Source organism: Canis lupus, chromosome 24, assembly GCF_011100685.1.
Source record: "Canis lupus familiaris isolate Mischka breed German Shepherd chromosome 24, alternate assembly UU_Cfam_GSD_1.0, whole genome shotgun sequence".
In the NCBI taxonomy this organism is placed as follows: Eukaryota; Metazoa; Chordata; class Mammalia; order Carnivora; family Canidae; genus Canis; species Canis lupus.
In genome coordinates this window covers 20,455,625-20,482,206 of record NC_049245.1, presented here as the reverse complement: position 1 = coordinate 20,482,206, position 26,582 = coordinate 20,455,625, and the positions used below count along the sequence as shown (strand labels likewise).

General features: G+C 51.1%; 1 protein-coding gene across 1 annotated transcript in view; it reads right to left on the bottom strand.

The window, feature by feature from the left end:
- RSPO4 (R-spondin 4) overlaps positions 1 to 25,338 on the bottom strand; it is a 35,273-nt gene extending 9,935 nt beyond the window's left edge. Inside the window, exon 1 of the mRNA XM_038572987.1 lies at positions 25,260 to 25,338. Within this exon, the coding sequence (XP_038428915.1) occupies positions 25,260 to 25,338 (79 nt within the window). The remainder of the gene's footprint in view (positions 1 to 25,259) is intronic.
- Positions 25,339 to 26,582: the final 1,244 nt, after the last annotated feature.

The following is a 26,582-nucleotide window of genomic DNA, read 5'->3' as shown; positions in this document are numbered from 1 at the left end:
TGGGACAAAGCAAACTCTTTCTAACGGGTCTCTGGGAAGAGCTTAGGAATCATCCAGCCTGACCCCTGCGGTTGCACTGGGGGTCCTGGGGCCAGAAGGGGTGGAGCCTTCCACAAGGTGAGTCTGTCAAACAGCAACTAGAGCTACAGCACTATTTGTAGAGTGATATTTCAACATGCTGAAGACAGATCCTGATAAGGACCCTCCCCTGACCTTGGATGGTGTCAGTGTGTGTGTGTGTGTGTGTGTGTGTGTGTACACATGGGTGTGCATGCAGGGATAGATCTCAACTGGCTTCTTTCAAACCCAGGTCTTTGCCAAGGTAGCTTTGCCTCCTGCTGCGTTCTTGGTCCTGGTGGCGGGCTAGGGTGCCCTCTAGTGCCACTATGTTGTAATGGCACTTCTGGCTTTTAATTCTGATGGCCTCAGGCTTTTCATCACATCACTGTAACTTGTTGGAAAGAACTATGCTATTTCTCTCCTCCTCAAGGTCACGGGTGCAGAGACTTGAATGATAATTTTGTGAATAATAAGTGATGACAACTAGAGTTTGTACAATGCTGCTTTAGAAAGATCCAAACATGATAGTTCTTAAACTTGACTGTGTGTTAAGATTCCCCAGAGAGGCTTGTAAAGTATCTTGATTCAGGCCCAGGAATGTGCATTATAATAAGTCCAAAATAAATGTAATGTGTTTTGGATGTATCTTCCCTGCTCACAATATCTCCTTTCCTTGAGAACCAGACCTGGCAACCGTGCTTGAATTGCACGGCCCTGTCCCCTGGCCAATAGTGGATGGATTGAACGAGAATACTGATGGCCCTCCCTGGCTGGGCCAATTAGACCATCTCTCTTGAGAACTTTTAAAAAGATTTTATTTATTTATTCATGAGAGACATAGAGAGAGAGAGAGGCAGAGACATAGGCAGAGGGAGAGGCAGGCTATCTGCGGGGAGCCTGATGTGGGACTCAATCCCAGGACCCTGGGATCATGACCTGAGCTGAAGGCAGATGCTCAACCACTGAGCCACCAGGTGCCCTTCTCTTGAGAATTTTGACTTTGGGGCAACAGACAACGGTCTGGGTTGGCCTCTTGATCTAGGGACATTTGCAGGAGGGCAGGGTAGTGCCCATGTATGAGCAGCTTTGGTAGGCACTAGCATCTGTGTCCCCTCTCTTTGCTAAAGAGCCACTTACACTGAGACTGTCCCCCTGGAAAGGGAGGAACAATCCCACCAGGGAGGGCAAGGGCAGAGGGTGGAGTCTCTCCACCCAGATGCACTTAACCTGGGCTCGGGCAATCACCACACCAGGTCCTCTTGACTATAGCGGCTGTTCAGACATAGGCACATGTCTCAACAAGAGCCAGTCTTAAGATTTTAAGTGAGGGGTGGGAGTGGTTAATGTGTGTGTGTGTGTGTGTGCACGCGCACACACACATACGCATGCCCATGCACATGCATGCATTTTCTTTTCCATTCTATTTGGACTTGGGAAGACATAGACCAGAGCTGGTGGACACCACGTGACAGGAGGGTCTTCCTGAGAATGGAGGCCACAAAGTAGCAGCAGGGCTAAGAGATTGTCCATGCACCTGGATTCAACCCTGGGAGGGTCCATAAATTCTCTTCTTTTTTCAAGCCACTTTGAGTTAGTGACCACTTTGGTCACTTGCAACCAAAGCCTCCTGACTAATACAGGAGAGAGGAAGGAGAGAGGGAGAGAGGGAGGGATAAACATATACAGAGAGAGTAAAGCAACCAGAAACCTCATGGGACCCCAAAGATAGAGTTGCTGACCATCATCTAAGCCTGGGTTCCCTCAAGGCTAGGCTCACCCTGTAGCTCTGAAGAAAGTCACTTTTTCACTTGAGCCAACTCTCCTCCTATCAACTTATAATCAAAACGATGTACCTCACGAGATATGTGGAGCTCACCAGACCATGGTGGAGCTACTCTGCCTCAACAAGGCCAAGGGGCCTGGAGCACCAGCCACCCAGCTTGACTACCATGGCTCCCCAATGACTACCATGCCCTGGGCTTTAGGGAGCACACTGTGAAAGCCCCTGGATCCTTTTACACCTCAACTGGATCCTGGCCTTCATCACTGGCCTCTTCCAGCTCAGATGCACATTTCTAAATGAAAGCATTTGAATTCTACTTGCAACACCTTGGGTTTATCGGGGGCATCAGAGAGAATGGCTCCCCATGTGATTTCCTTTATCAATTATCTCCTGTGATCACAATCATCCTCCCCCACTCTAAATACCAGGCCCCAAATGCACGGTCCTGATTTACTCCAGCAGTTGGGTGGGTTTGGAATGACATCTGAGTCACTTCATCTTTCCCCAAGAAAATGACAGTGGAATAGGTCACATTGGGTTTGGCAGTTTCCAAAGGGATACAGGCTTATAACAATTCTGAATATGTCCGCTAGCCTGGGATTGAATGATCCATTCATTCATCCATCCATGCATCCAACCAATATTACTCTGTGTCAGGTTCAGTGTGAGGGGCTCTAAGGTTATGAGCTTTGGGGGGTCAGCTGTGTGATCACGGACAAAGTGCTTTAGCTCTCTGTGCTCAGTTATTCTGGTGTAAAAGGGGGTGATAAGGCTTATCTTGTTGTAATTAAAGGAGATATTTCCTGAAAATCTCCTGGCTTTGAGCCCAGCACAAAGCAGGCCATTGATAAACTGTGGCTACTGTCATCATATATAAGCAATGACTTGTTCTGTGCTCTCAAAAATCTAAAGATGTGTGTTACGGTGCAGGTGTTCCATCTTGGATAAGTACCCTCATCTTTGTGGGCCTCAGTTTCCACATCTGAAAATCTGTGGCAGCAATTCCTACTCTCATGAGGCCTTGATATGATGGGAGCAAACAAACCAGCAAGTGCCTGGCACATAGTAGGTGCTTCTTTATAAATGTAAGTTCAGATCCCCTTCCTGTTCCCACTGTCATGGCCCACAGTGGGATGTAAGTCCACACTTGGACCTCCTCCCTTTCATAGGTGAGCAGAGACCAGAGATGTTGGTGGACAGCAGGGTCCAGGGAGATGGTCTTCAGGGCAGACATGAGGAGGCAGCTTTGATCTTGGATGAAGGGCAGGTTTATCCTTTCTGTTGGGATCAGGGGATGACCTGTGTCTTCCAACAAGGGTTCCCAACCTCAGGGTGACCCACATCCCAAAGCCAACCACAGGAACCTCATTGCAGTAGGAGTCAATGGCTCAATGTTTGCAAGTGATCTCCATATTTTTTCCATTTGGGAATTTTGAGTGGGTTCAGGATCATCTCTGCAATGTCGTGCCTCCCCGCACTCTTTCAGCCTGCAGAACTTTCCTGGAGGGGGTCAAAAGGCACAGGGTGACATCTAAGACCCTGCACATGACATGTTCTCCCAGATAAGTTCATGTCCTCAGCAGCCCACAGCGAGTCAGTCACTGAAAAATCCTCAATACTCAAGAACTCCAGCCCCATACTTAAAACAAACAGACAAACAAACAAACAAAAAAACAACCCAAAACCAAACAAAAAACCTTAATTTGGATAGATTGTTAACATTTAAAAAATCAGATTTCACATAAAAAGCTGGAATTTGGACAGCTCTGGAAAAAAATCAGAATATCTATCAACACGGGGCCTGCATTCCCATAAAGCAATCATTGACTGAGGTTACATAGATGGGGCACAGGCTCACCAGTCTGCCCCACCACTCGATTGAATTATCCCTGACACTGAGGGCAAAGGTCAGCTGCCCTGCATTATCATCCTTGAGCCTCTGTGTATCTCGCACCCACTTCACTCACTGGTGTTAGAAGGCAATGTAGAGCACGGGTTCTCAAATGCGGGCATGTATCAGATTCACTTTGGATTTGTTAAAGCACAGATGGTTGGGTACCCCCTTGCCCCCCCGAACTGTTGATTTGGTGGGTCTGGGCAGGGCTTGAGAATGTGCACTGCTAACAGGTTCCCAGGTGCTGCTGGTCCAGTTCCTGGTCCTGGGACCACACTTGAAGACTCAGGTAGGATTAAGAGCCAGACAGTATGGGTTCAAATCCCAGTTCTACCCCTTATCCTTGCTCATGTGACCTTAACCTCTCTGTGCTTCAGTTTTCCCACTGGTAAAACAAGTGTCATACTGGCTGAGCTTCCAGTGGATGTTGTGAGGACTGGGCAGGCCTGATCCCATGAGGGGCTCGGGATCCTTACCATCACCACCTGCCATGCATCTTGGGTGTCTGTGATTCAGAACTTGCTTGGGCAATCAGTGCAGAATTTTAATTTCGATGTCAACATGCTGGGGGTGGAGTTTCTTCCTAATTGGGGTGTGCCCAGGGAAGTGTGTCTTGCATGAGAACATGGTGTGTCATGGTCGACTGAGGATTTAACACAGCTGTCCCGAAGGACCCCCTGGGGGTGAGAAGGATGGGGATGGAGAGAGACTGCTGCCCCTTGCCCTGAGTCCTGCCTGCTCTTTCCCTGGGAAGTTTCCAGAACCACTGTTGTGGGGCGGGGGTGGGGCATGCAGAGAGCGCTGGGCAAATGCATCCACTGATCCTGGTCTGGCAGTGGAGACACATGTCACCGATGACCAAAGAAAATAACAACATCTGGTCTCCCGCCTGTCCACTCAGGCCACCACATATGGGAGGCAGTCGCTGCCCTAAAAGCTGGCTCAGAGGAGCCCCAAGGCACATCGCTGCCTGGGGGGCAGATTGCACCATCCCCAGCTAGGGATGGGCCCTGGAGATGACTCCCAGCTTGTAGTGTCCCATGGGGTGTGGGGCTAAAGGTCTCCAGGCCTGCCTCCCTGGCCTCTTCTCAGCACGCGGGGGGGAACCTAGAGAGCCTCACATTCAGCAAAATGTTGAGGTGGTCTTTCTTTTGGAGCCTGACAAACCACTGTTTCCTGGCTGGGTGATCTTAGGCAAGCGGCCTCATTACTCTGAACCTCAGTCTCCTGCAAAATGGGAACAATAGTAGCAACCAGCTCCCTCCCAGGCACGTGTCTGAATGACATGAGCTCATCCATGCAAAGTGCTTAGCACCCCTCATGATGATCAATGGGCACTGTTTCATTACTTGGTTTCTGTGAGATGCATGGGAGGCGCCCTGAGGTGTTCCCTGGAGGGCCAGGGCCCAGTTTGGAGTGTTTTCCTTCAAGTTTCGATAGCTTTGCATCTTGTTCTCAGAGAGCTGCAGCTGTGGTGGAAGGGCCAGGCTCTCAGATTGCAAAGGAAGTTGATGATGTCCCGCTTCTGCCACTGAAGGATGAACCCCAGGAGGGCAGGGAAAAACCACAGCGCCCCACGGAGATGAGTCTGCACTTTGCTTGTCCTCATCCAAATTATCCTGGCAAATGTTACACCTCACTGCCTCATTCTTTTCCAGAGCTGCTCACCATCCCACATGGGGATGCTGCAAAATTTATTTAATTACTATTGTCATACCCACTTCAGAGACAAGGAAACAGGTTCAGGGCAGTGCTGCTGCTTGCTCAAGGGCATGTAGTAGGAGGTGTAGTGGGCCGTCAGACCTGGGCAGGGTAACTGCAGGACCTGAAAACTTCATCTCCAGGCCACAGCACCTCCAGGGTGCCAGTACCTCATGCCTCCAATCCTCCACACTGAGTAAAATGTCCCCCACTAGGGCCTTCCTGCAAAGGCCACTGCCTCCTTCCATGTCCATTTGACCTTGACTGAGACAGGAAGTTGGTCCGGCTGCCCAGTTCAGGCCATCCCAGGACCGAACCCGCCTCTTCTGCACGGCTCATTCATTCTCCCCTGGGCTGTGCTCAGCCCCGGGGGCGTGGAGCAGGTTAGCACATGTGCCTTCAATCAGGGCAGCAAACACCTGTTCTTGTGGTTCTTCCTTCAGGTCCCTTCCAAACTCTCTTTAAGGGATTCTCTTGTTGCCCCCACGAGGGCTTGGAGAGGGAGGCGGAGAAGTGCCCTGCCCCACCTCCAGCCACTGCTTAGAATCCAGAAGGAATCCTTTACAGACACCAGCTTACATCCTCAGGGGGAGGCAGGGCCCGCTGGAAGATGGTGCAGAGCCAGGGTTCACACCCACATCGGTTCTTTCCCAGCCCTCGGTGATCCTCAGATTTCACTCCACGTAGAATCACCCAGGGCTGCTTATTAAAAGCAGAGGCGCCACCACCTTTCGATATATGGGGTGGGTTTAAAGTATATGGTGCTGTGCCCAGTATTGTATATGTATGAATTCAGGCAATCCTCAAAAACCACTCTGTGGAGGTCAGCCAGGGCTTCCCAAACAGTAATGCTGCACAGAGTGCCCAGGGATCTTGGGTTCAAAGGTAGATTTTGATGCTAAAGGTCTGGGGTGGGGTCTGAGAGTCTGCTTTTCTACAAAGCTCCCCAGGAGTGCTGATGATGCTGGTCCCTGACCTTGTTTTAAGAAGCAAGGCAGTTGGTGTTGTTATTACTGCTCGTTAAAAAGGTGAGCATATTGGGGTGCAAAGCCCAACCACTGGAAGTCGGGGAGCTGAACAGAGTCCCCAGGCAGTACCTTGCCCCGTGATGGATGAGAGGCTGGGTAATATCTAGAAGGGGCAACCCAACTCCTCTTATCACTCATCAGAGGGCTTTCCCAAGTGGCCCAAGTTGGGGACAGTCCCAAGGTCAGCAAGTCAGGAGGGGGAGGGGCTGGGTTTGTATGCGTCTGAGCGTGAGCATACTGCTGGGTCACTGGTGGGTGTGTGCTGGCAGGTGAAACCCACATCAAAAGGAGTCTAGTGCTCAGGGTTGAAGCGTGAAGTCCTTGTCCTGTGTTGTCCCTGCCTAGCCCTCCTGCTAGATAGGGAGCTGGACACAGTTCAGAGCAGGCTGCTTGTGCCTGGCACCACCACCCTCTCTCCGCCCCCACCAAAACAAATCTTTGCTTCCCTAACCCTTAACGACCCACCCTGGCCCCAGCATGCATTCTGCTTCCCATTAACCACCAATCAAGGGCATTCACACTTGTGTCCCTGGGGGGAGCCCACGGGTGCTGAGCACCCAGAATCCACAGTACTGACCCTCAGAAAATCATCATTTTCTGTTAAAAAAAAAAAAAGATTGTTATTGGATCTCTCATTATTTAGCAAGTTACCCTGGGGGTAGGAGTAGCCAGTGGAGACTGGGAGCAGGGGGAGGGAGTCCAGGTGGCTTCTCTGGGACCCATTTCCCCAGAGCTCAGCTGCCTGTTTTCCATGAACACAGAATCATCATGAAGCTGTCCTGAGAGTCAAATTGTCAGAAAATCAAGCTGCCCAGGTAGCACTGTGCCAATGCTGTCTTGTGTGTGGAAGTGTCACAATGTTGTCAAGTATATGAAATCGTGTAAGGAATTGTCTCCCGATTGTCCTACATGTAAAACGGTCACAAAATTGTCAAGTAGATGCAGTGGCCACTCTTGAAAAAATATTGAGAAAAGAGTTCCCCCACCCCCACCCCGATTACAGGCACAGTTTTGCTATGTGAGCGGCTCCTGAACAAGTTGCGGAAGTCACTGTGCCTCAGTTTCTTCTGTATTTACCTCATCAGAATGTTTTGAGGATCAAATACATTCTGCTTAAAACAGTGCAGAGGAGGTGCTCAAGAAATCTTACTACCCCGCCCATGAACGGCATCTCCCTGCAGCAGGTGTGTTTCTGCCTTGCTTGTGGCTGTAACCCTAATACCTGGCAGAGTAGGTACCTGGTACACAGTCGGTGCTCAGTGAGGACTTGTTCGCTGAGAGTGGACCCAGACAGGTTCTGGCTCCTTCCAGTTCTGGCTCTCTGTGGTTTGCTGTGTGACCCTGGGCAGGCCTCTTTCTTCTCTGATCCTCTCTATACCTATTTGGCTGCTGTAAGGTACCCTGAGACCTGCGTATGAAGTACATGGCACTAATTCTAGCTGCTAATCCCCCTTCCCTCCCCTGAGGAGCTTGTGCTACTCCGTTTGCTCTTTATTTGTGGAGGCCTCTCATGGCTCTGTGGGAGGCTAGAAAACTTCACTCTGGCTGAGAAGGAGGATGTTCGCAGCAGTTAGGACCCTGGTGAGACATGTCCAGCCAATCTGGAGACCCCCTGCCACATGCCACGGGGGGGGGGGGGGGGGGGGGGGGGGGGGAAGGGCGGTGCGGCGGCGATGGCCCACTGCCTAAGCCAGGAGGTTCTCACAAGCCCTGGGGAGGATGTGAGTGCCAGGATTCCAGGGAAGGGAGGAGAGACTTTCTAAGAGGAATGGGAAAGTGTGGATTCTGAACATTAATGTGAGAAAGGTACTGGGTTTGACAGCTCTACAAGCAACCTCCTCTACTTTGTCCTTTGAAGTCCTGTGATTGATGGGTGCAGGGCTATGAATCAGGACAGGGGTACCTGTCGCAGCTTGGACTCAGACTCCTTGTATGATCTTCGCAGAGTTCTTCATCGCCTCGTGCCTCAGTTTCCCCAGCAGAAAAACAAACGATTGGTCTTGATAAAGGGCTTTCAAAATATTTGCAGCCAAGGAAGCTTTCTGTTTCCCATAATGAGACGGAATGTGGGCACTGAGGTAATAAGGCAGGTAAGGAAGGAGCTGCTTTGGTTGAAGCCTGGATGGGTGTGAGGCTGAGGATCTTGAGCCCAATCCTTCTGGTTCCCTTCGCTCAGTTCTGGAGGCAGCCCCTGAGGGTTGCGATCATCACTAAGGACCCTTCAAGCCCTGATGTCTCACAGTGCCAATGGCAGTAGGAGGGGTGGAAGAGCAGTTAGCAGCCCTGGCTGGAGACGGACAGCCTGGGTTCAAACCTCAACCTAACCTCTCTGAGCCTCAGTATCCCCATCCGTAAAATGGGGATACCAACTGTCTCTTACGTTGTTGTGAAGGCTCAGAGAGTTGGCACGTGACACGCTCAGAATAGGGTCTGGCAGATGGTAGGTGCATGGCAGCAGGATATCTGTGAGTAGCATGGAGCTTCTTCTACACGGCCAGACTCTGTTGCAACAATCCTATGGAGTGTTATTATCTCCTCTCACAGACATAGAAGTTAAGGCATGGAGAAGGTAAGTAAGTTGCCCAGGATCACACAACTGAGAAGTGGCAAGCTGAAATTTAAAGCCAGGTCGTCCTAATAAGCAGTGGTTTTTATTAAGTATTAGGGAGAAGCTAGCCCTCAGAACTGGCTCAATATAGACACTCTCCTCAGCTTATAAGATGAAGCCCAAGGAAGCTCTGGGTATATGATCAGCAGTCAGCACAGACACATCCCGGGGCCCCACTGCCAGTAAGCACCAGGGAAGGGGAGCAGGTCTAAAAGTCGGGGCTGGTCCTCATGCCAGACCCTGTCAGGGTTCCAGAGACAGCCCTGGCCCTCTCAGCCAGCACCCTGGGGACCAGGAGGTTTTGAGGGGTAGCAGAGTCGAGAATCTGGTTGGGCCTACAGGCATGAGAGGCGAAGCATCTCCATGAGCCTGATTCTGGGTTTGGCCTCTTCTCATAGGCTCCCTTCTCCTCTCAAATCCTGGCAGAATGGAGAGAGCTGCAGATGCGGACTCTTGTCCCAGACCTTCGGGCCCTAGGGCAAGATCCTCCTTGTCTCTGAGCCTCAGAATCTCCATCTGTCAAAACCCACTGTGCATAAGGGTCCAATATTCACCTATCCATCATTCATTGGGCACATATTTCTTGAATACCTGCAATGTACCAGGCCCTATTCTAGACTCCGGGAACATAAGGGTGAACACAAGAAACAAAACACCCCCTCTCATTTGCTTTTATTTATTAGGCAAAGTTAGAAGACAAATCGCAGACCTGTTGAAACATTTTAGAAGATGTACAATATTATTCTAGATTGGAAGGTAAATTTCCCAGGTTCTCTGTCTTTTCCATCCCTCCTCCCAGTGCCATGCACAGTGCTGGGGATGCTGGGTGCTCTGTAAATGCTGAATGAATGAATGAACAGGACTTAGCTTGCTGCTCCCAAACTGGTAGAAGCAGTCTCTGAGTCCTCCCCTCCCCTGCCACAATGTTCTTAAGAGAGATGCCTCATGAGTATGAAATTGGGGCCTGACATAGGCTCCAGGGCGTAGTAAGAGGGGGCCAACTATCTTTGCACCCCCCTATCACCTCCTCTTCCATCACCTCCCCATCCTGGGTAAATGCATTTCTGAAGTGCATCCAAAAAAATTGTCCCACAGGGGCTGGGGCCAGGGCTGAGCACTCCCCATCTCCCTAAACCCATCTGGGGGTGGCAAGAGAATCACTCATTGTTTAGAGGGGACCTGACGACCGTGGAAATGGCATTTCGCCTACTGCTGGATACACATTCACTGACTCTCCCCATGCATATTGGGGAGGAGGGGAGAATGAGTGAGAGATGCAGAATGGGCCTGCGCAGACCTGGGGAAAGCCTGCACTGCCACCATTTCAGCCAATTCTCTGCCAAAGGTACTGAAGAAGGCAGTTGATCTTGATCCAAGCTGCAGATTCCCCACCCAAAGAGGCAAGAAGCTGTAGGGACACCAAGGGGTGGTGGTGATAGTAGGAAGATAGGAAGAAGTAGAGTCCACGCTCCTCCCCTGATAAGTCACACCCCTGTCACAGTTATGACACCTGCGGGGTCCAGGAGCATGAAGGGAGGCATAGGCAAGTTTAGACCTGACACCCTGCCCTGCTGCTCACTGGGGTTGGGACCCCGAGTTTATTCAGTGCTGTGAGGCCACAACAGCACCAGAGAAGTAAGAGACCACTGTACCTGTCCCCATCCCTTTTTCTGCTCCCCAACACACAGGGAAGGGAAGGAGGGAGAGAGGATGACACATCTCTCCACAGGGCAGATAATGGAGTCAGGAGACAAGTCTGTAATGTGGAAGAAGAGACCCTGGAATTAGACCTATGTTTTTAAAATTTACCACTGGCGGCTAAGTTTTTTAATACCAAAAAGCTTTGAGATCATCCAAATATTTGAGGACTGAGTTTTAGAGATATAAGAGAATAAAAGAGGGATCCCTGGGTGGCTCAGCAGTTAAGAGTCTCCCTTTGGCTCAGGACGTGATCCTGGAGTCCCGGGATTGAGTCCCACATCGGGCTCCTTACATGGAGCCTGCTTCTCTCTCTGCCTATGTCTCTGCCTCCCTCCCTCTCTCTCTCTGTGTGTCTCTCATGAATAAATAAGATCTTTTTAAAAAGAGAGAGAGAGAGAATAAAAGAGAGGGAGGAAAAAAAGCACATGTCATGTTTGCAACCCTCTGTTACAAGTTCAGTCTGATCATTAGGCCACTTATACACAAAGTAGGCTGCAGATTGTCATTTTTTTTTCAGATTGTCATTCTTAATATACAAAGAGCTCCTAGAAATCAATAAGAAAAACAGGAACAACCCAAGGGGGGGGTGGAAATGGGCAAAGATATCATAAGTCATTCAAAGAAGACAAACAAATGGGCCGGAAACCACACGAAGAGCTGTCTGGCCTCACTAACAATTTTCAAAATGAAGATTAAAACAAGAAAGAAATACTACTTGCGACCTACGGCATATGGAAACTGTGTAAGACTGAAGTCATCCAGACCTCCCTTTTGAGAAGAGAATTTGGGGAGTGTCTATTAAAGTTTAACATCTGTAGTGTGAGGATAGTAATGTCCTTTTATTTTTTATTTTTTTAATACATTATTTATTTATGATAGTCACACACACACACACACACACACAGAGGCAGAGACATAGGCAGAGGGAGAAGCAGGCTCCATGCACCGGGAGCCCGACGTGGGATTTGATCCCGGGTCTCCAGGATCGCGCCCGGGGCCAAAGGCAGGAGCCAAACCGCTGCGCCACCCAGGGATCCCAGTAATGTCCTTTTAGAGATGGTGCCCTGATGCCCAGAGAGAGGCAAGCACCTGTTTGGAGGCACCCTGGTTACTGGAGAGGTGCCCTTGCCCCTCTATCTCTAGCCAGCTGGTCCTCCTCTGGCCTTGTGTACAGTCTGGCCCCTGGCACCTGACTTGGGAGGGTAGGCAGACTCTACCAGCTGCTGCGCTGGGGCTGAGGACGGCTGGTGGCTGGCTCTTGCAGGTGACACCCTTTGCCCACTGTATATGAGGCTCCCTATCAGTCCTGCTCCTAGTGAGGTGCACGGGGTGGAGGTGGGAAGCCAAGGTCTGGGAACAGACAAACCTGCTCTCAAATTCCAGCTCCACCCTTACTTCCCGGGACAGTTATTTAACCTGTTTGCTCATTTGTAAAATGGAGACGATCACCAACTCACTGGAAAGCTAGTTCCTCCCTATAGAGGGCCTCTCTGTGCCAGGCACTGTCCTAGACACTGAGGACACATCAGCGAACAAGAGGGTCCTTCTGCTCATAAGATCTGTGTCCTGAAGAGAGAGTATTTGAGGTAGTGACAGGGAGTGAGCGAAAGTTAAGAGAGCGATGGGGAGGAGGATCCGGGCCAAGGATGGCCTCACTAAGACATACAAGGGAAGCATTCTTGACACAGGGAAAGGTGAGTACGGAGGTCCAGAGGCTGGAAAGAGCCTATTACGGCAGGGGGGCGGTGGCGGGGGGAGAGTGGTGGCAGGTGGGGTGGAAGGGTGAGCAGGCCAGCCCGGGGTGTGTGGGCTCGGAAGCAGCTGGCACGGTGCCGATCTTCTAGAAGCAGGTGAGTGTTTGCCTCAGCTCCAGCTGGTGCTGAGGGGCATGAGGTGGGGGCGGGAGGGGCAGGAGTGGGAGCCGGCCCACGGACTGGGTGGCGGTCATTAGGTGGTCATTAGGTCATTCGGGTGGTCTGGATGAGGCTGGCAGCTGTGGAAGGAGGCGAGGAGGATAGGCGAGCTCTGCCTGGGGGGCTGCTAGGAGAATCACAAGGGAGGTGGCCCAGTCCTGGTGTGGTTGGTGTTTACAGATCCGTTACCCCGCCTCAGATCTAAGGAGACCTAATCTGAGAATCCCACAATCATGTTTACCCCACAGCCTCCTCCGTAAATGCCCAAACCACTTCTGCTTCTCCTTGCCATCACTTCTGGTGGTGCTCACTGCCCTGCTGTCGCTCTTTACTTCCACAGGCCACCAGAACCAGGTACCTGTCCTGGGTTCCGTCAGCTTGTGAAGCAGCCTTGCTGTTCAGTCACACCCCCTGCATCTGCTGCACACCCGCTACTCTCAAGATGGGGTGAACCCCGAGGCCCTGACAGGGTGGCTTCTCTTTAAGTCTGAGTTGAGAATAGGTGGTGAGTCACAGTGACATCTGCCTAGGCCAGTCCCCCAGACCAACTGCCCAACAGTGGGAAATGGGGAGGAGGAGGCAGCACCGGGCAGGTGGGACCCCAGTCACACACCTGGAGTTTGGATCCCAGCTTTGCCACCTTGCCCTGGGAAGGCCCTTGGACCCCTCTGAGCCTCAGTGTCTCATCTGCAAAATCAAATGATGCTATCCAAGGGTTGCCTGGAGGATAATGGGAGGTAAGAACCCACAGAGCACCTGGGGGTGTGCCTGGTGTATATGCCAAGCACTCACCAAATAAGAGCCAAACAGTCTTATGCTCTGCCCTGCATTTAGCTAACCAATTCCTGGCACAGTTAAAAGGAGCTCTTTGGAGCCCCAGCCTGGGTTTAACCCAGATTCCCACAGAACCTGGGTTACTGACTTCCCCCACCTGGGTCCTACTTTCCTCTTTTGTCAAATGGGTACCAATTTCCTAAGGTTGCAATGCACACAGAGTACCTGGCACATAGTAGGTGCTCAATAAATGGTATGACACCAGTGGGGAGGAAGTGAGTGGAAGAAAGGGAAACATGTGTGGGAAATATCAGAAAGGGAGACAGAACGTAAAGACTGCTAACTCTGGGAAACGAACTAGGGGTGGTAGAAGGGGAGGAGGGCGGGGGGTGGGAGTGAATGGGTGACGGGCACTGGGTGTTATTCTGTATGTTAGTAAATTGAACACCAATAAAAAAAAAAAAAGAAGAAAGGGAAACAGGTACAGCATGTGGTGGGGGTAGCAAGAGCACAGGGAAACAGGTTGATGACCTTTGCTCTAACCCTCTCATGACCCCGAGGCACTGTCTCCACCAAACTGAAACCCAGGCATAGAACTCAAGAATCTGGGCTTGCACTGGCATGAAAATTTGACATCCACTGTCATTGGGCCTCAGTTTCCTTATCTGCAAAATGGGAATCATCCTTCTTGCCCAGTGAAAACCAGGACAAAGGTCTGCAACAGAGATGGGCATCATGGAGCCAGAGATGCTGGTCACTGGCAGGTCCTCGAAGGGACCAGGACTGCAAGTGAATAGAGCCCGGCTAATGCTGTCTGAGCCTCTGCAGCACGCAGGAACCCATGCCACCCTGGTCCTTGTGTTACATCACTTAAAATGCACTACAGCTCAACAAAGCTGGGGTTACACATTCCCCATCTTCATAGAGGAGAAAACTGAGGCTCAGAGAGATGAAGTGGTTGACCCATGAACTCACAGTGAGGAGTCAGGTAGATACAAAGCAGAGTCCAAGTTCTAAACTGCTGGGGGTCACACCTTCCAGAAGGCCTGTTCGCCACTCCCTGCTGACTCTCCGAAAGCAGAGGAAAACCCTTGAAAGCCATGTATGTGTCTCTCAGGGCCCAAGGTCAGCCAAGGGGGTCCTGAACTGTTTGTGAGGACAGACAAGATGACTTACTCCAAGCGGAAGAGAGGACCTTCAGTGAAGTCAGCTTTGCACACAAATGTCCTGAGTGTTTGTATTCTTTTTTCCTTTGGTGGTAGTGGTGGTGGTGGTGGTGGTGGTGGTGGTATAAGGTTGATGCAAGGGAATAAGATGATTTACAAACTGCGGCCCTTTAGACAAAGCAGCCCTGGGAAGTGGCAGCCTTTTGCTGGGGCTGCTCAGCAAAAGGCTTAATAATTTTAAGATTATTAAAAATAATCTTTTTTATAAAAGTAAAAAAAATAAAGATCTTATTTTTAACTAACCTCTATGCCCAATGTAGGGCTCAAACTCACAACGGAAGATCAAGAGTCACACACTCTACCAACTGAGCCAACCAGGCACCCCTCATAAGGACATTTAAATATATATATATATATATATTTTTTTTTTTTAAAGATTTTATTTATTTATTCATAGACACAGAGAGAGAGGCAGAGACATAGGCAGAGGGAGAAGCAGGCTCCATGCAGGGAGCCTGATGTGGGACTCGATCCCAGGTCTCCAGGATCACACCCCAGGCTGCAGGCGGCGCCAAACCACTGCGCCACCAGGGCTGCCCCCTAAAAAATATATTTTATTTAAATTCAATTTGCCAACATTTTCTAAGATCAAAAAGCCCAGACCATAAGGCAGATGGAAACCTCCTCCCACAAAAAGCCCATATGGGATTTGACCACATGAACCATATCATAAGTAATGATTTCTATTCCCCAAGGGACATACAATGTTAGCAGATGGGTATAAGACTGAAGAAAGATATTTCCAATGTCCAAACCAACAAGAGGTCAATATGTAGGCAACGCAAGGAGGTCCTATAAATTGACAAGAAAAATTCAGGAAACACAATAATAGAGTGGAAAAAATAAAAATAAAACATAATAAAAAAATTGAAAAAGTTAAAATAAGGGGAATGAAAATCAAATAAAAATAGTGAAAATTGACAAAAATATATAATAAATAGCATTTTAAAACTAAGATAAAATAAAAATAACGTAGAAAAACAAAATGTAAGTGTAAAATTAAAAATGCATTTGTAACATAAATTTAAATGCATTAAAATTATTATCATTTTTTAAGTATTGGAAGCTGATTTCCTTTATGTTTTAAAAAAATATTTTATTTATTTATTTGAGAGAGAGAGAGAGCAGGAGCCAGTGGGAGGCGGGGGGGGGGGGGGGTGGCGTAGTGGAGGAACAGAGGGAGAGGGTGAGGGAGAACCACATGTGGGGCTCAATCTCAGAACCCTGAGATCATGACCTAAGCTGAAGGCAGATGCTTAGCCAACTAAGCCACCCAGGCGCCCTGCATTAAAGTTATTTTTAATTACAATTAAACATTAAAACTACTAATAAGGAAAACTCCAAAAATAAAATTTAAATGTTTAAATAAAAGAAAAAATTTAAATAAGTGAAATAAATTTAAGAATAATTCGTAACAACTTTAAAAAGAAAGAAAACTAAAATACAAAATAAGAGCAGGATTTTGCATGACTGGTGCTGATAATGTGCTATGAATTAAGGAGTCTGATTGACTCAAATGCCTGCCAGAAGGGGAGCAGGGGGGAGGAGGAAGAAAAAGCATGTCCAAAAGACAGCATCTGACGGGGTTTTTCCAGCCTGCTGTGGGCAGAGGGTAGGACGTCAGGCCCCACGACGGCCTCATCCACAAATAGCCATCACATCATTTATACATTTATAATGTGCCAGCACCACGCACACATACCACACACATCCTTCCATCCTCACTGCTGTCCTCTGAGGTCTGATTTCACAGAAGAGTGAACAGAGGCTCAGAGAGAATGGTCTCTGTGCCGCAGTCACACAGCATTTAGGACCACTCTAATCTCTGAATCTGGGCTCCTCAAAGTGACCTTCTTTTAGCAAGTTAGGTCTCCTGAGGACTTCCAAACAGGCAGGGACATGTCTGACATCAGGCTAGAATGTTCTGGACACTAGAAAGAGCCAACCTCCCATGGCGCATCATGGTTATTGCCATTAAGTGAACACTTACTATCTCTCAGGTGCGTTACAAACATAATCTCAATGCTCAAGACAACCACCTGACATAGATGCTCCTATCGTCTCCATTGTACTGACAGATGACGCGGAGATTCGGGAGTGGAATATTTTCACCCAAGCACGGCGGTCGCAGAGACAGGAGCTGGACCCATAGATGTCACAGCCCCAATCCTACCCTCCCCACCTGGAACTCTTGAGCGCTCCCCCTATTTGATAGAAATGTCCTATTTTGCAAGTTGGCCAACAGAGGCACAGAAGGGAGCGGTGACCCACCCAAGGTCACTCAGCTAGTGAGTGGCAGGGCCCATGGCCTTCGTGACAGCCCATTGGCCTCCCACTGCTCATCTGGGACTTGCTAGAGACAGCTGTGCCCACTTGCCAACCCCAGAGCAGGCTCCGGAAGGGCAGTGGTGACATTCTTTCTCTGCACGTCCCCACCCCTGAGGATGTGGGTACTGCTGTTGGGCTTCAGGGAAAGTGGAGGCTTCTGGCGAAAGGGAGTGGTTTTCCCCATGTGCTCTGGGTTCCCCCGGGCTTGGGAATGCCTTTCTTTTGAGCTGGTGAAACAGAACCCCCACCACAATGGCACACTGGAGCCCCCACCATGGACCGCAGAGCAGGGGCCCTATGAATCACGTGGCATTACTCCAAGAAATCATCCCCAGGCAGGCGGCGGTGGCCCAGCCCGAGGCAGCCATGCCCGAGAGGAGTGCCTCCCCCTTTGAGATGGGAACCAGACCATTCCCTGTGGGACCTGGAGGGATCCCCGAGGTTGGGGCTGAGGGCATGTGTCTGACAGTGCTGCCTGTTGCACAGGCCAAGAAAGGAGGCTCTGGCCCAAGGAGACCTGGAGCCATATCCCAACTTCTCCCCGTCCTGGCTGTGTGCCCTTGGCAAGTCAATTGCCCTCTCTGAGCTTGGAGGGACTCCTCTGTAGAATAATAGGATCAAACTACCTCATAGGCTATTCTGTAGCTGATTGGAAGAAGGCCTGGCAAGGTGGTTATGCACCCAAGCTTTGGAATTAATTGTCTAGGTTTAAATCCTGGTTTTGTCAAACTTACTCTGCCAAGCTATTAGACTGAGACATATGAAATTGCTAATATTGGGCTGTTTTTGACTTATAAAAATGGCAATTTCATATACTTCAACGAATACCCTTTTCTCTTAAATCAGTTTCTTCCTCTATAAAATATGGATAATAGTTCTCACGGCAACCTACGAGGATTAAATAAAGCTGAGAGGCAACTAAGCTCAGTAGAGCTGAGGCTCTGGGACCAGGCAGGATTTGAACCTTGGCTGTGTGACCTTGGGTAAATTACTTAACCTCTCTGTGCCTCAGTCTTCTCATCTGTAGAGCAGGGGTAATAACAGGATCCACCTCATAGGTTTTTAAAGAAACTTTAGGGATGCCTAGGTGGCTTATTGGTTGTCTGCCTTAGGCTCAGGGCATGATTCTGGGGTCTTGGGATGGAGTCCCACATTGGGATCCCCATGGAGAGCCTGCTTCTCCCTCTGCCTGTGTCTCTGTCTCTCTCTGTGTGTCTCTCATGAATAAATAAATAAAATATTTTAAAAAATAATTTAACTAGTTCACATGTACTAGCACTTAGAACAGTGCTTGACATTGTTAAATAAAATAAAATAATACAGATAACAGCATCTGGCATAGAGTAAACGTTCAACCGTAAAACCAAATCAAAAGCAGACTTTAAGAAACCTTTGATGCCAGTGAAAGTTAAGTACTCTTAAAGAAAAAAAAAGTTTTTTAGGAACATACATGTGTGTGGAAATACGGGTGAGGAGCATGCTCCTGGGTACCCACCACGCCTGGGGCTGTTCTGTGTCCGGACAGTGTCCACAGCCCACAGTTCTAAGGGAAGGACTGGCCTCAAGGCTGTGATGGCTCTGAGTCTGGCCCTGGCCTCAGTCAGCTGCCTCTTGTGGAAGCACAGAGCCAGGCCACAGACCCTGGGTGGCACACAGGTAACTCCAGGCCCATCTGAGGCTCCCAACCCGTGCTGGCTTCTCGTTATTAAGAAACCTCTGCCAAAAGCCTTCTAGCTACGGAAGCCCTCTTGATTCCATCTATCATCTGACATTTATCCTAGACCCGGGAGACCCAGCACAGCCAAGTCATACAGGGAAACTGAGGCTCTCAGGAGCCCTACACCAGGACTTCCAGGCTCTGGAGTCAGCCACCTTCCTCCACTTCTCCAAAGTCGCCCTCCCCTCCTCCCCAATCTCTGCTGCACCCTCGCTTCCACCCCCAGCCAGGTGATGGTGGGTGAAGTGCTGCCCTGCTTGAGCCTCCATCTGCACAAATATTGATCTCAGAGGTCTCAACTGGCTTTTTCAGGACTAGCATTCCATTATTCTATAAAAAAGGCAAGTGGAACCCTTCCACAAACTGGGAAGTGCTGTGTGAACCAGAGGGCGGTTAATGGCATTAACCATTAATGGGTTTTCCAGAGAAGTCTGGTAGGCAGGATTTGTTCCTGTAGGTCTGGAATCTGGAAGACCCAGGCCACACATCCATCTCCTGTGTGACCTTGGACAAACCAGGTTCCCTCTCTGAACCTGCTGTCCTCTTCTGTAAGGGCAGACGGAGCAACCACATTTGCCCAGCAGGATCACTGCAAAAGGCCCACACGATGCCTGGCACACACTGGCTGCTCAGGGGTGTCCGATGCAGGAGGATGTTTAGAGCCTTGCCCCATTGTTCTACCTTCTGGGGCTAAAAGTCATGTGTCTTGGGAAGGACGTGGCCACCAGATGCCATCAGAAATAGCCATACGACTTGCAAAATGTGTCAGGGGCAGTTGCTGCTCAGAGACAGTTTGGTGTAGCATTTGAAGCTCTGCAGCCAGACTCCCAGAGTTCACATGCCCCGGGGCCCTCTGGGCCTTAGTCTCCCCATCTGTGATATAGGGACCCTCCTAGGACCCGTCTCTGAGAGATTTATAAGGACTGTATGGAGGCTGATCTAGCAGCCTCCATACTTCCTTGACAGTGGTAAAAATTACAGTTTTATATCAGTTCACACACAGTATGCAGAACACACTCACTAGAACAAACACACACATTCACACATACCCCACATCCACGTGCACACAGACGAGCCTACACACTCACTCACATATTCACATATATGTGTAAACGGACACGCATTTCTCACAATGACATTTAATCTTAATACTTGCAATACATTCTGATATTTTCTAAAAAAGGAGGCTAGCTAACTAACTCTAGCCTATGGGCCATATCTGGCCCTCAGCCTATTTTTGTATGGCCTGGGAACTAAGAGTATGGGACAGGTCATATGTAGCCTGCAAAGCCTGAATTATTTACTACCTGGCCCTCTACAAAAAAAGTTTGCTGACCCCACCTTGTTTTATTCTATTCTATATTGTTGTGTCTTGTCCCATTGCCCTGTACTCCACTTCATTCAAAATTGCTGGCTGTACTTAACTAAATTTATCTCCCTGATATGCAAACCTCAGTTTGAAAACTTTGCATTAATGCAAGAATCAGGTTTTTTTACTAGATGGAAAAATGGATGAATAAACAGTGAACTCAGATGGACATAAAGACACAGGAGAACGAAATGGATAAGGTCACCTTGACCAAGCAATGTGCCCTCACGGAGTATCAGACTGCTCAGCTGAGTCCAGGAACACTGCTGAGCTGCCTGCCACCCAAGGCTGTGTTGAGGAGCAGTGGGGTCCTGTGTCAGTCTTTCTGATGGATCTGTAATAACTGACATCTCAAGGAGGCACTGAGCTCTCTGACTGTAGGGACGGTGGAGCGCACGCATCTCTACTGTCCTTGTCAGCTCCCAGTGCAGAGGCTGGCCTAGAGGAGGGGCTGAATAAATATTTCTTTGTGATGATGGTACATGCAAGTGGCTTCCAAAGCCCTCCATGATTGGACTCAGGCCCTGTCCGCAATCGGACCTCCACTTCCTCTGGCCATACAGCCTCTTTGCCTTTTCCACTTGACCAGACTCTCTCTTCATCCTGCTGGAGTCCCCAACCCCTACGCTGCCTGAAAAAATCCCTGTGGTAAGGCTCCTCTCAGATGCCTTCACCTTGCAGCCCCTGGCAAGTCATCAGCAGGACCAATTTGTATTTCTGTGCATGGGCTTTGGAGCCTCCGAAACTCTAGGTCCATGACCCTGATGTTGGGAGTTCCTGGGCAGCTCACTGCCCTTCTCCAAGCCTCAGTTCCCCTGTCTGGGAAATGGGTGTAACACTAGGCAGCACCATAGTGAGGATTCCCTGTGTGCAGAGCTCCTGGCACATGGCCAGCCCTCACGACATGGCCTCAAGGCTCTCCTTTGGTGACTGGATGGGGGCTGGGTGTGTTCCATCCCTGGACAGGGAGGTGGATCCCCCCTCAAGGGAAGGGGCATGTGAGGTGAAAGCAGCATCCCCTGTGAGCCCAAGTTTGGCTCCAGAACCGGCTGCAGGAGAGGGCACGTGAGCAAACTAGTTTATTGAGTACCTACTACGTGCCAAGCATACCGCCTTCCTTTTCTCAACCAGCCATATTTTATGAAGAAAAGCCATCTTTTACGAAGAGGCAAGGATGACTTGCCTAACGGAGCCTTCTGTTGACTCACACCTGAGCCCTCCAGGTGTGGTTAACACCCCTGGCCCCATCTGAGCTGCCCCAGGGGCCAGCTTTACCTGGTGTCACCTGGATGCCGCCAGTGAGAGGGATGCACCTTGTCTTGTGCCCCCCCAGCCCTGGCTCAGCCCTGGAACAAGAACCCTGGGTCATTCCCCATCTCTGTCACTGCCTCAGGCACCTGCTTGCTGGGTCTCAGCTTCTCTGCCAGGTACAGGGGACAGAGCTGCTGGCCTCCAGGGTCCACATGGAGCTCTGCAATTCACAGAGAATGATCACACTCACCCCACCAAGGGAGGCGCTGCCACAGTTGTTTCACAGATGAAGAAAGACAGACTCACAGAAGGGACAAGGGAAGAGGTGAGCTTCAACCCACAGGAAACCTCCTTTCCCACCCCCAGTCCAGACAGCACACCAGCCTGCTGTAAAATGGGAGGGAGAGGTGGTACAGTCTTTATAAAACACCTACTGTATGCTTCTAGACACCTTCCCTCTGGGGCTGTAGTGAATCCTCCCAACTGCCAAAGGGCTAGGTACTGTTCCCATTTCCCAGATGTGGAACCACAGACTGGAGAATGCATGAGGGATGCCCAAGGCCACACACCTAAGGCAGGAGAGGGCTCAGGAATTGCACCCAGGGCTATCTGAATTCCAGAGCCGGATGCCCTGAATTCCCTCTGCCCCTGGATGCCTCAGGTCTAAAAAGATTTGAAATCACCATGTGACGGTAGGGGACTCATGCCTCCACTCAAGCCCCCTCCCCAGAAGGCCTTGAACATCAGGAAAGTCTATCACAAGCGGTCTTCTCCTCATTGCCCAAATGAAGCTCCATATCGGGGTTGAGGGGTGCAGACCAGAGCTCCCTCACACTTCCTGACAGTCCCATTGCTAGGACACCCCAGCATGTTTCAAGAGAAATGTTTCCATCTGTTTTTGATTCATTTACACTTAATTAATCAACATGCTGTTTTGTAAGAGACACTTGAGATCCAAGAACCATTCTCAAGTTGTTCTTTCATTCTTTCTTGTCTCAGAAACAGAAGAATTGGGGGGGGGGGGGGGGGAAGAAACAGAAAAATTGGGTTTCATCAAAAAACAGTGACGCCAGAGCTTGAGGAAGCATGGGTCTGCGGGTGCCAGGCCCTGAGGGCAGCAGCTCAGGCTGGGCAGCTGCTGGGCCTTGCAGAACAGGCCGAAGACTGAGGCTCAGGACTCAGGCGCGCAGGGGAGGCGAGGGAAGTCAGGGACGGGGCATCCATCCCCCCTGGCAGCTGCTCAAGGGCAGGCCCCAGGTCTGGACACCTCGGCATCTCCAAGATCCCCAGCACAGGGCCTGGCGCAGAGGCTGCCCTGTAGCAACTGTTGAATGAACAAGTGAAGGGATGGATGCATGGAACACAGCCAGGGCCTAGGTGCCTTCAGGATACATTCTCCTCCTAGAGTTAGAGCAAAATGTCAAAGCTGGTAAGACCCTCAGGGATGTCCTGTAGAGTTTTCTAAGCAGTTGTCTTAAGAAAAATGGCCTCTGCTGCATAATTAGTTTCGGAAAGGTCCTGCTATCTAGCCCTACCGCTTCACCATTAATGCTCTGATAAGCCCTGCAGTCAAGAATTATGCTAAATCCAGCATTTCCCAAACCAGGACTCCTGTGACCAATTGGCAGAATATGCTACAGGAAGGGTTTTCCTACCCCTCCACCCCCACCCCAGTGCCAACAGGGAAACTGAGGCTGTTGGCAGGAGCAAGGGAGTCCACTTGCTCGAAGTCACACAGTACAAAGGAGTCTGGGGTGGGACTGAAATGCAAGGCTCTCTCCAATGCACCTGACTGATAAGTGGAGCTACAAGCCTCTCTCTGGAGATGCTGGATGGGGCATGTTTGTGTCCCATACACAAGACACCAACTATAGCAGGGAGGGGTCCTGAGAGCCTCCTTGCTAAACTTGGGCAGAATCAGGAGCAGCCATGCCCAAGCTCCTCACGGAGCAACTGGGGATGTGGAAGTTTTCTTTATCTTTAATCTGTGTGTGTGTGTGTGTGTGTGTGTGTGTGTGTGTGTGTGTGTATCTTTTTAAAACTGTGAAGCATCTTAAAGATCTCCCCAACTGGATCCTCTTCAGATGGGGAAGTGGAGGCTCTGAGAAGGGAAGACCAGCACAGCTCAGGAGCCATCATGACCGGAGTGGGATTCCAGCCTGCGTTGCTACTTACCCGCTGTGCAACCTTGTTCAAATCAGTTTCCCTCTCTGTATCCTCATCCAGATCATAAGCATCTCCCCAGGCCCCAACCCCACTAGGCTGCTGTGAGTAGCCAGAGACATCATGGCCGGGAAATGATGACTGGTACCTACAAATGCCCACTAGGAACCTGTATACGTGGCTACTTACTTAGTATACACACCAGTGTACCTTGTGAGTTGGATACTTCAGATTATTATTCCTTTCTTAAAAAAGGAGTCAATGAGAAAGTTTTTATTTTTATTTCTTTGGTACATTTTAAAACTGAGAAAAATCTTAGAGATTTTCTAAAAGACCCTCAGATGTAAACCCAGGCTCAGAGAGGCAAAGTGACCTCCTTGAAGCCACTCAGCTAGTAACTGGGGGAAGCTGAGATCTGAACTCAGGCAGGCCAATTCCAGAGCCCATGGACTCAACCACTATACAAGGGCCATTCGCGGAGGAGCATCCCTGTGAAGTTGTAAACTTCCCCTAGCTCACCTGAAGCCCACTGCTTCTCGGGCCCCTGGGTCCCTCCATCTAGACACACCAGGGATTGGAGCCTTTTGGGCCAGTCTCCCAGCCCCAGCCCATTCCACCACCCCATTCTCCCATAGCCCCTCTCTGCTTTCTGCTTTACTCCAGGAATGACGGTGTCCCCGCAGGGCTTTTCACTCAAATGGACTAGAAGCCCCTAGAGGTCAGACTCTCTCATTCCCTTGTAGCCTTGTTCAGACCTAACACCACAATTGGAAAGAAAGAAGACACTGGGTCTTCCACTCATCTGCTGGACAACTTAGCAAAGTTACTTAACCCATGTGAGCCTTGGCACCCGGCTTTATAAAATGGAATGAGCGATGGGGATTCCCTTAATAAGGGAAAACTTTGGCATGGTGGCTGGTATTCCAAGGCTGGTTCTCAGACTGGTACCAGCTCGGGAGACTTGCTCGCCTGCTTGCCCTCCGGAGCCCCATGGGCTCTGCCAACCCCGACTCTGCAGCAACAGCCTCAACTCCACCTCCTGGGGACCTTCCCTCACAGTGAGCGGCTGTGACATAGGACCCCGAGGGTACAAGGGGCCCCTCTGTGCCCCACGTACATTCATTGTCTGAACCTTGGTTTACCTTCCCAGTGTTCCCAGGTGGTCAAGATGGAAAAACTGGGGAGCTCTGGGGTTTCTTCCAAGTCATCTCAGAATAAATGGACTTGAATTCAGGTCTCAGGGCTCCCTGAGTTCCCAAAGCTCATGTCCTTGCCCGAGGGGGTAGGGGGCCGCTAAGGAATACTGCCTTCCCGGAAGGTGACAGGGGGAGTCAGGGTCAATGATGAGGCTGAGACTGGGGCATCTGCACTCCCAGCCCAGGGCTGTACTTGTCATGGCTTGTAAGTCACTAGTTCTTGTAAGTTCTGTCCCCTAGTCCTAGTGTCCTCCAGCCTGGCACCTGGGGCTTCCTGTCTCTGCACAGAGCCACCCTCCTTCTTCTCGGCAATGTTCCTACCATAGGGAGCGAATCCGCGAGCGAGCCCTACCAGCCCCTTCCTTCCTTGGGGAGCCTCCTTGGCCAGCTTGCTCGACAGGTGCCCCGGGGCCTCGGTCTCCCCGTCTGCAAAGTGGGTCTGACGGAGTCGGCGGCCGGGGGCGCGGGGCGCCAGGCAGCTGTCCCGAGGGCAGCCCTGCCCGCCCCGCTGTGCGCGCCCTGCCCCCCGGCCCGCCGCCCCGTGTACCTTGCTTCTTCCTTCGGCTCAGGGGAAGCGTGTCCACCGCGTGCGCGACGAGCAGCAGCAGGCAGAGTGGCGCCCGCATCTGGGCAGCCTGGTCGGGGCGGGCGCTCGGGGGCTCCCCCGGAGGCCCGATGGCTGCTCCGGGCGCCGCGGGCGCATCCGCGGGGCGCCTGCTGGTCCCGCCGCCAGGGACGCGCCGTCCGCCCGGACCGGCCGCCAGGTCGAGTGAGGGCGTCGGCGGAGCGGGGACACTGCCCCGGCGGGGAGGAGCCGGCGCGCGGGGCGGCGCGTTCGGCGGCTCCCGCGGCGCGCGCGGTGGGGGGCGGGGGTCGCCCGGCAGGGGTCGCGGGGTCGCGGGGCCCCGCGGGCCGCGGTCTGGCGTCGGTCCGCCCCCTGCTCCGCCCGCCGCGAGGTACAGGCGCGCGGCCGCCCGGCGGCCCCCATCCCTGTGCTGGGGCGCGTCCCGACCCCCTCCCCGCCGCCCCTCGGGGCCACTCCTGCGCGCCTAGGTGTCCTGCCTGCGTCTCGCGCCCGGCTCTGCGGCCTGACCGCCTGGTGCGCGCTCTGCTCGGCCTCGCTCTTTCAAGACACTCGTGCGTCCCTTCTGGCCACTGACCCTGCAGGTTTCCTGCGCGGCCTGCGGGGAGCCCCTAATCTTTGACTCCGAGTGACCGGCACCTCATACATTCACTTGTGAAGGGGCTGGGGACTGGACTGTGTTTCCTCCAACCTTATCTACTGGACTGGGAGCAGCTGGGGCCGTTTTAACCCTTTCGGAACCAGATCCCTCTGACTACCCGGCAGAGAGCTCACTCCTTCCTCCCTGCCGCGTACCCACCGCAAACAGGACCAGTCATAAATAATCCCTGTAGCTCCCACTTTTGAGGCCTGTGCTTGGGGTTGTGCTAAGCACTTTACAGAATGTCATCTTCAAAGCCACCCAGTGAGAGTCTATTCTGATAAGCCCCACTTCAGAGAGGCCGTGATGTGCCCACCGCCACACACAGCAGGCCAGGGCCCTGTCTGCCTCCAGCGCCTGCCCTCAGCCACTGCTCCAGACACAGAGGAGCTTACCTTGGACAGCCTCTGGCTGAGCACTTGGCCTTTCTTTATCCTGTGTGTGTGGCTTGTCTCCTTCAGTCCCTTCTTTCCATCCTCTGAGTCCCCCATACAATGAGGGCATTTGAAGGCATGTGGAGGGGAAGGAGACACACAGGGAGGCAGCTGTGACTGGGCCATTCTTCTGTGGGGCTCCATGAACACCAGCAGACAACATCCTGCCGTCTTGATCAAATGTTGGAGCCGGTCCACCCAAATGGCTCCATT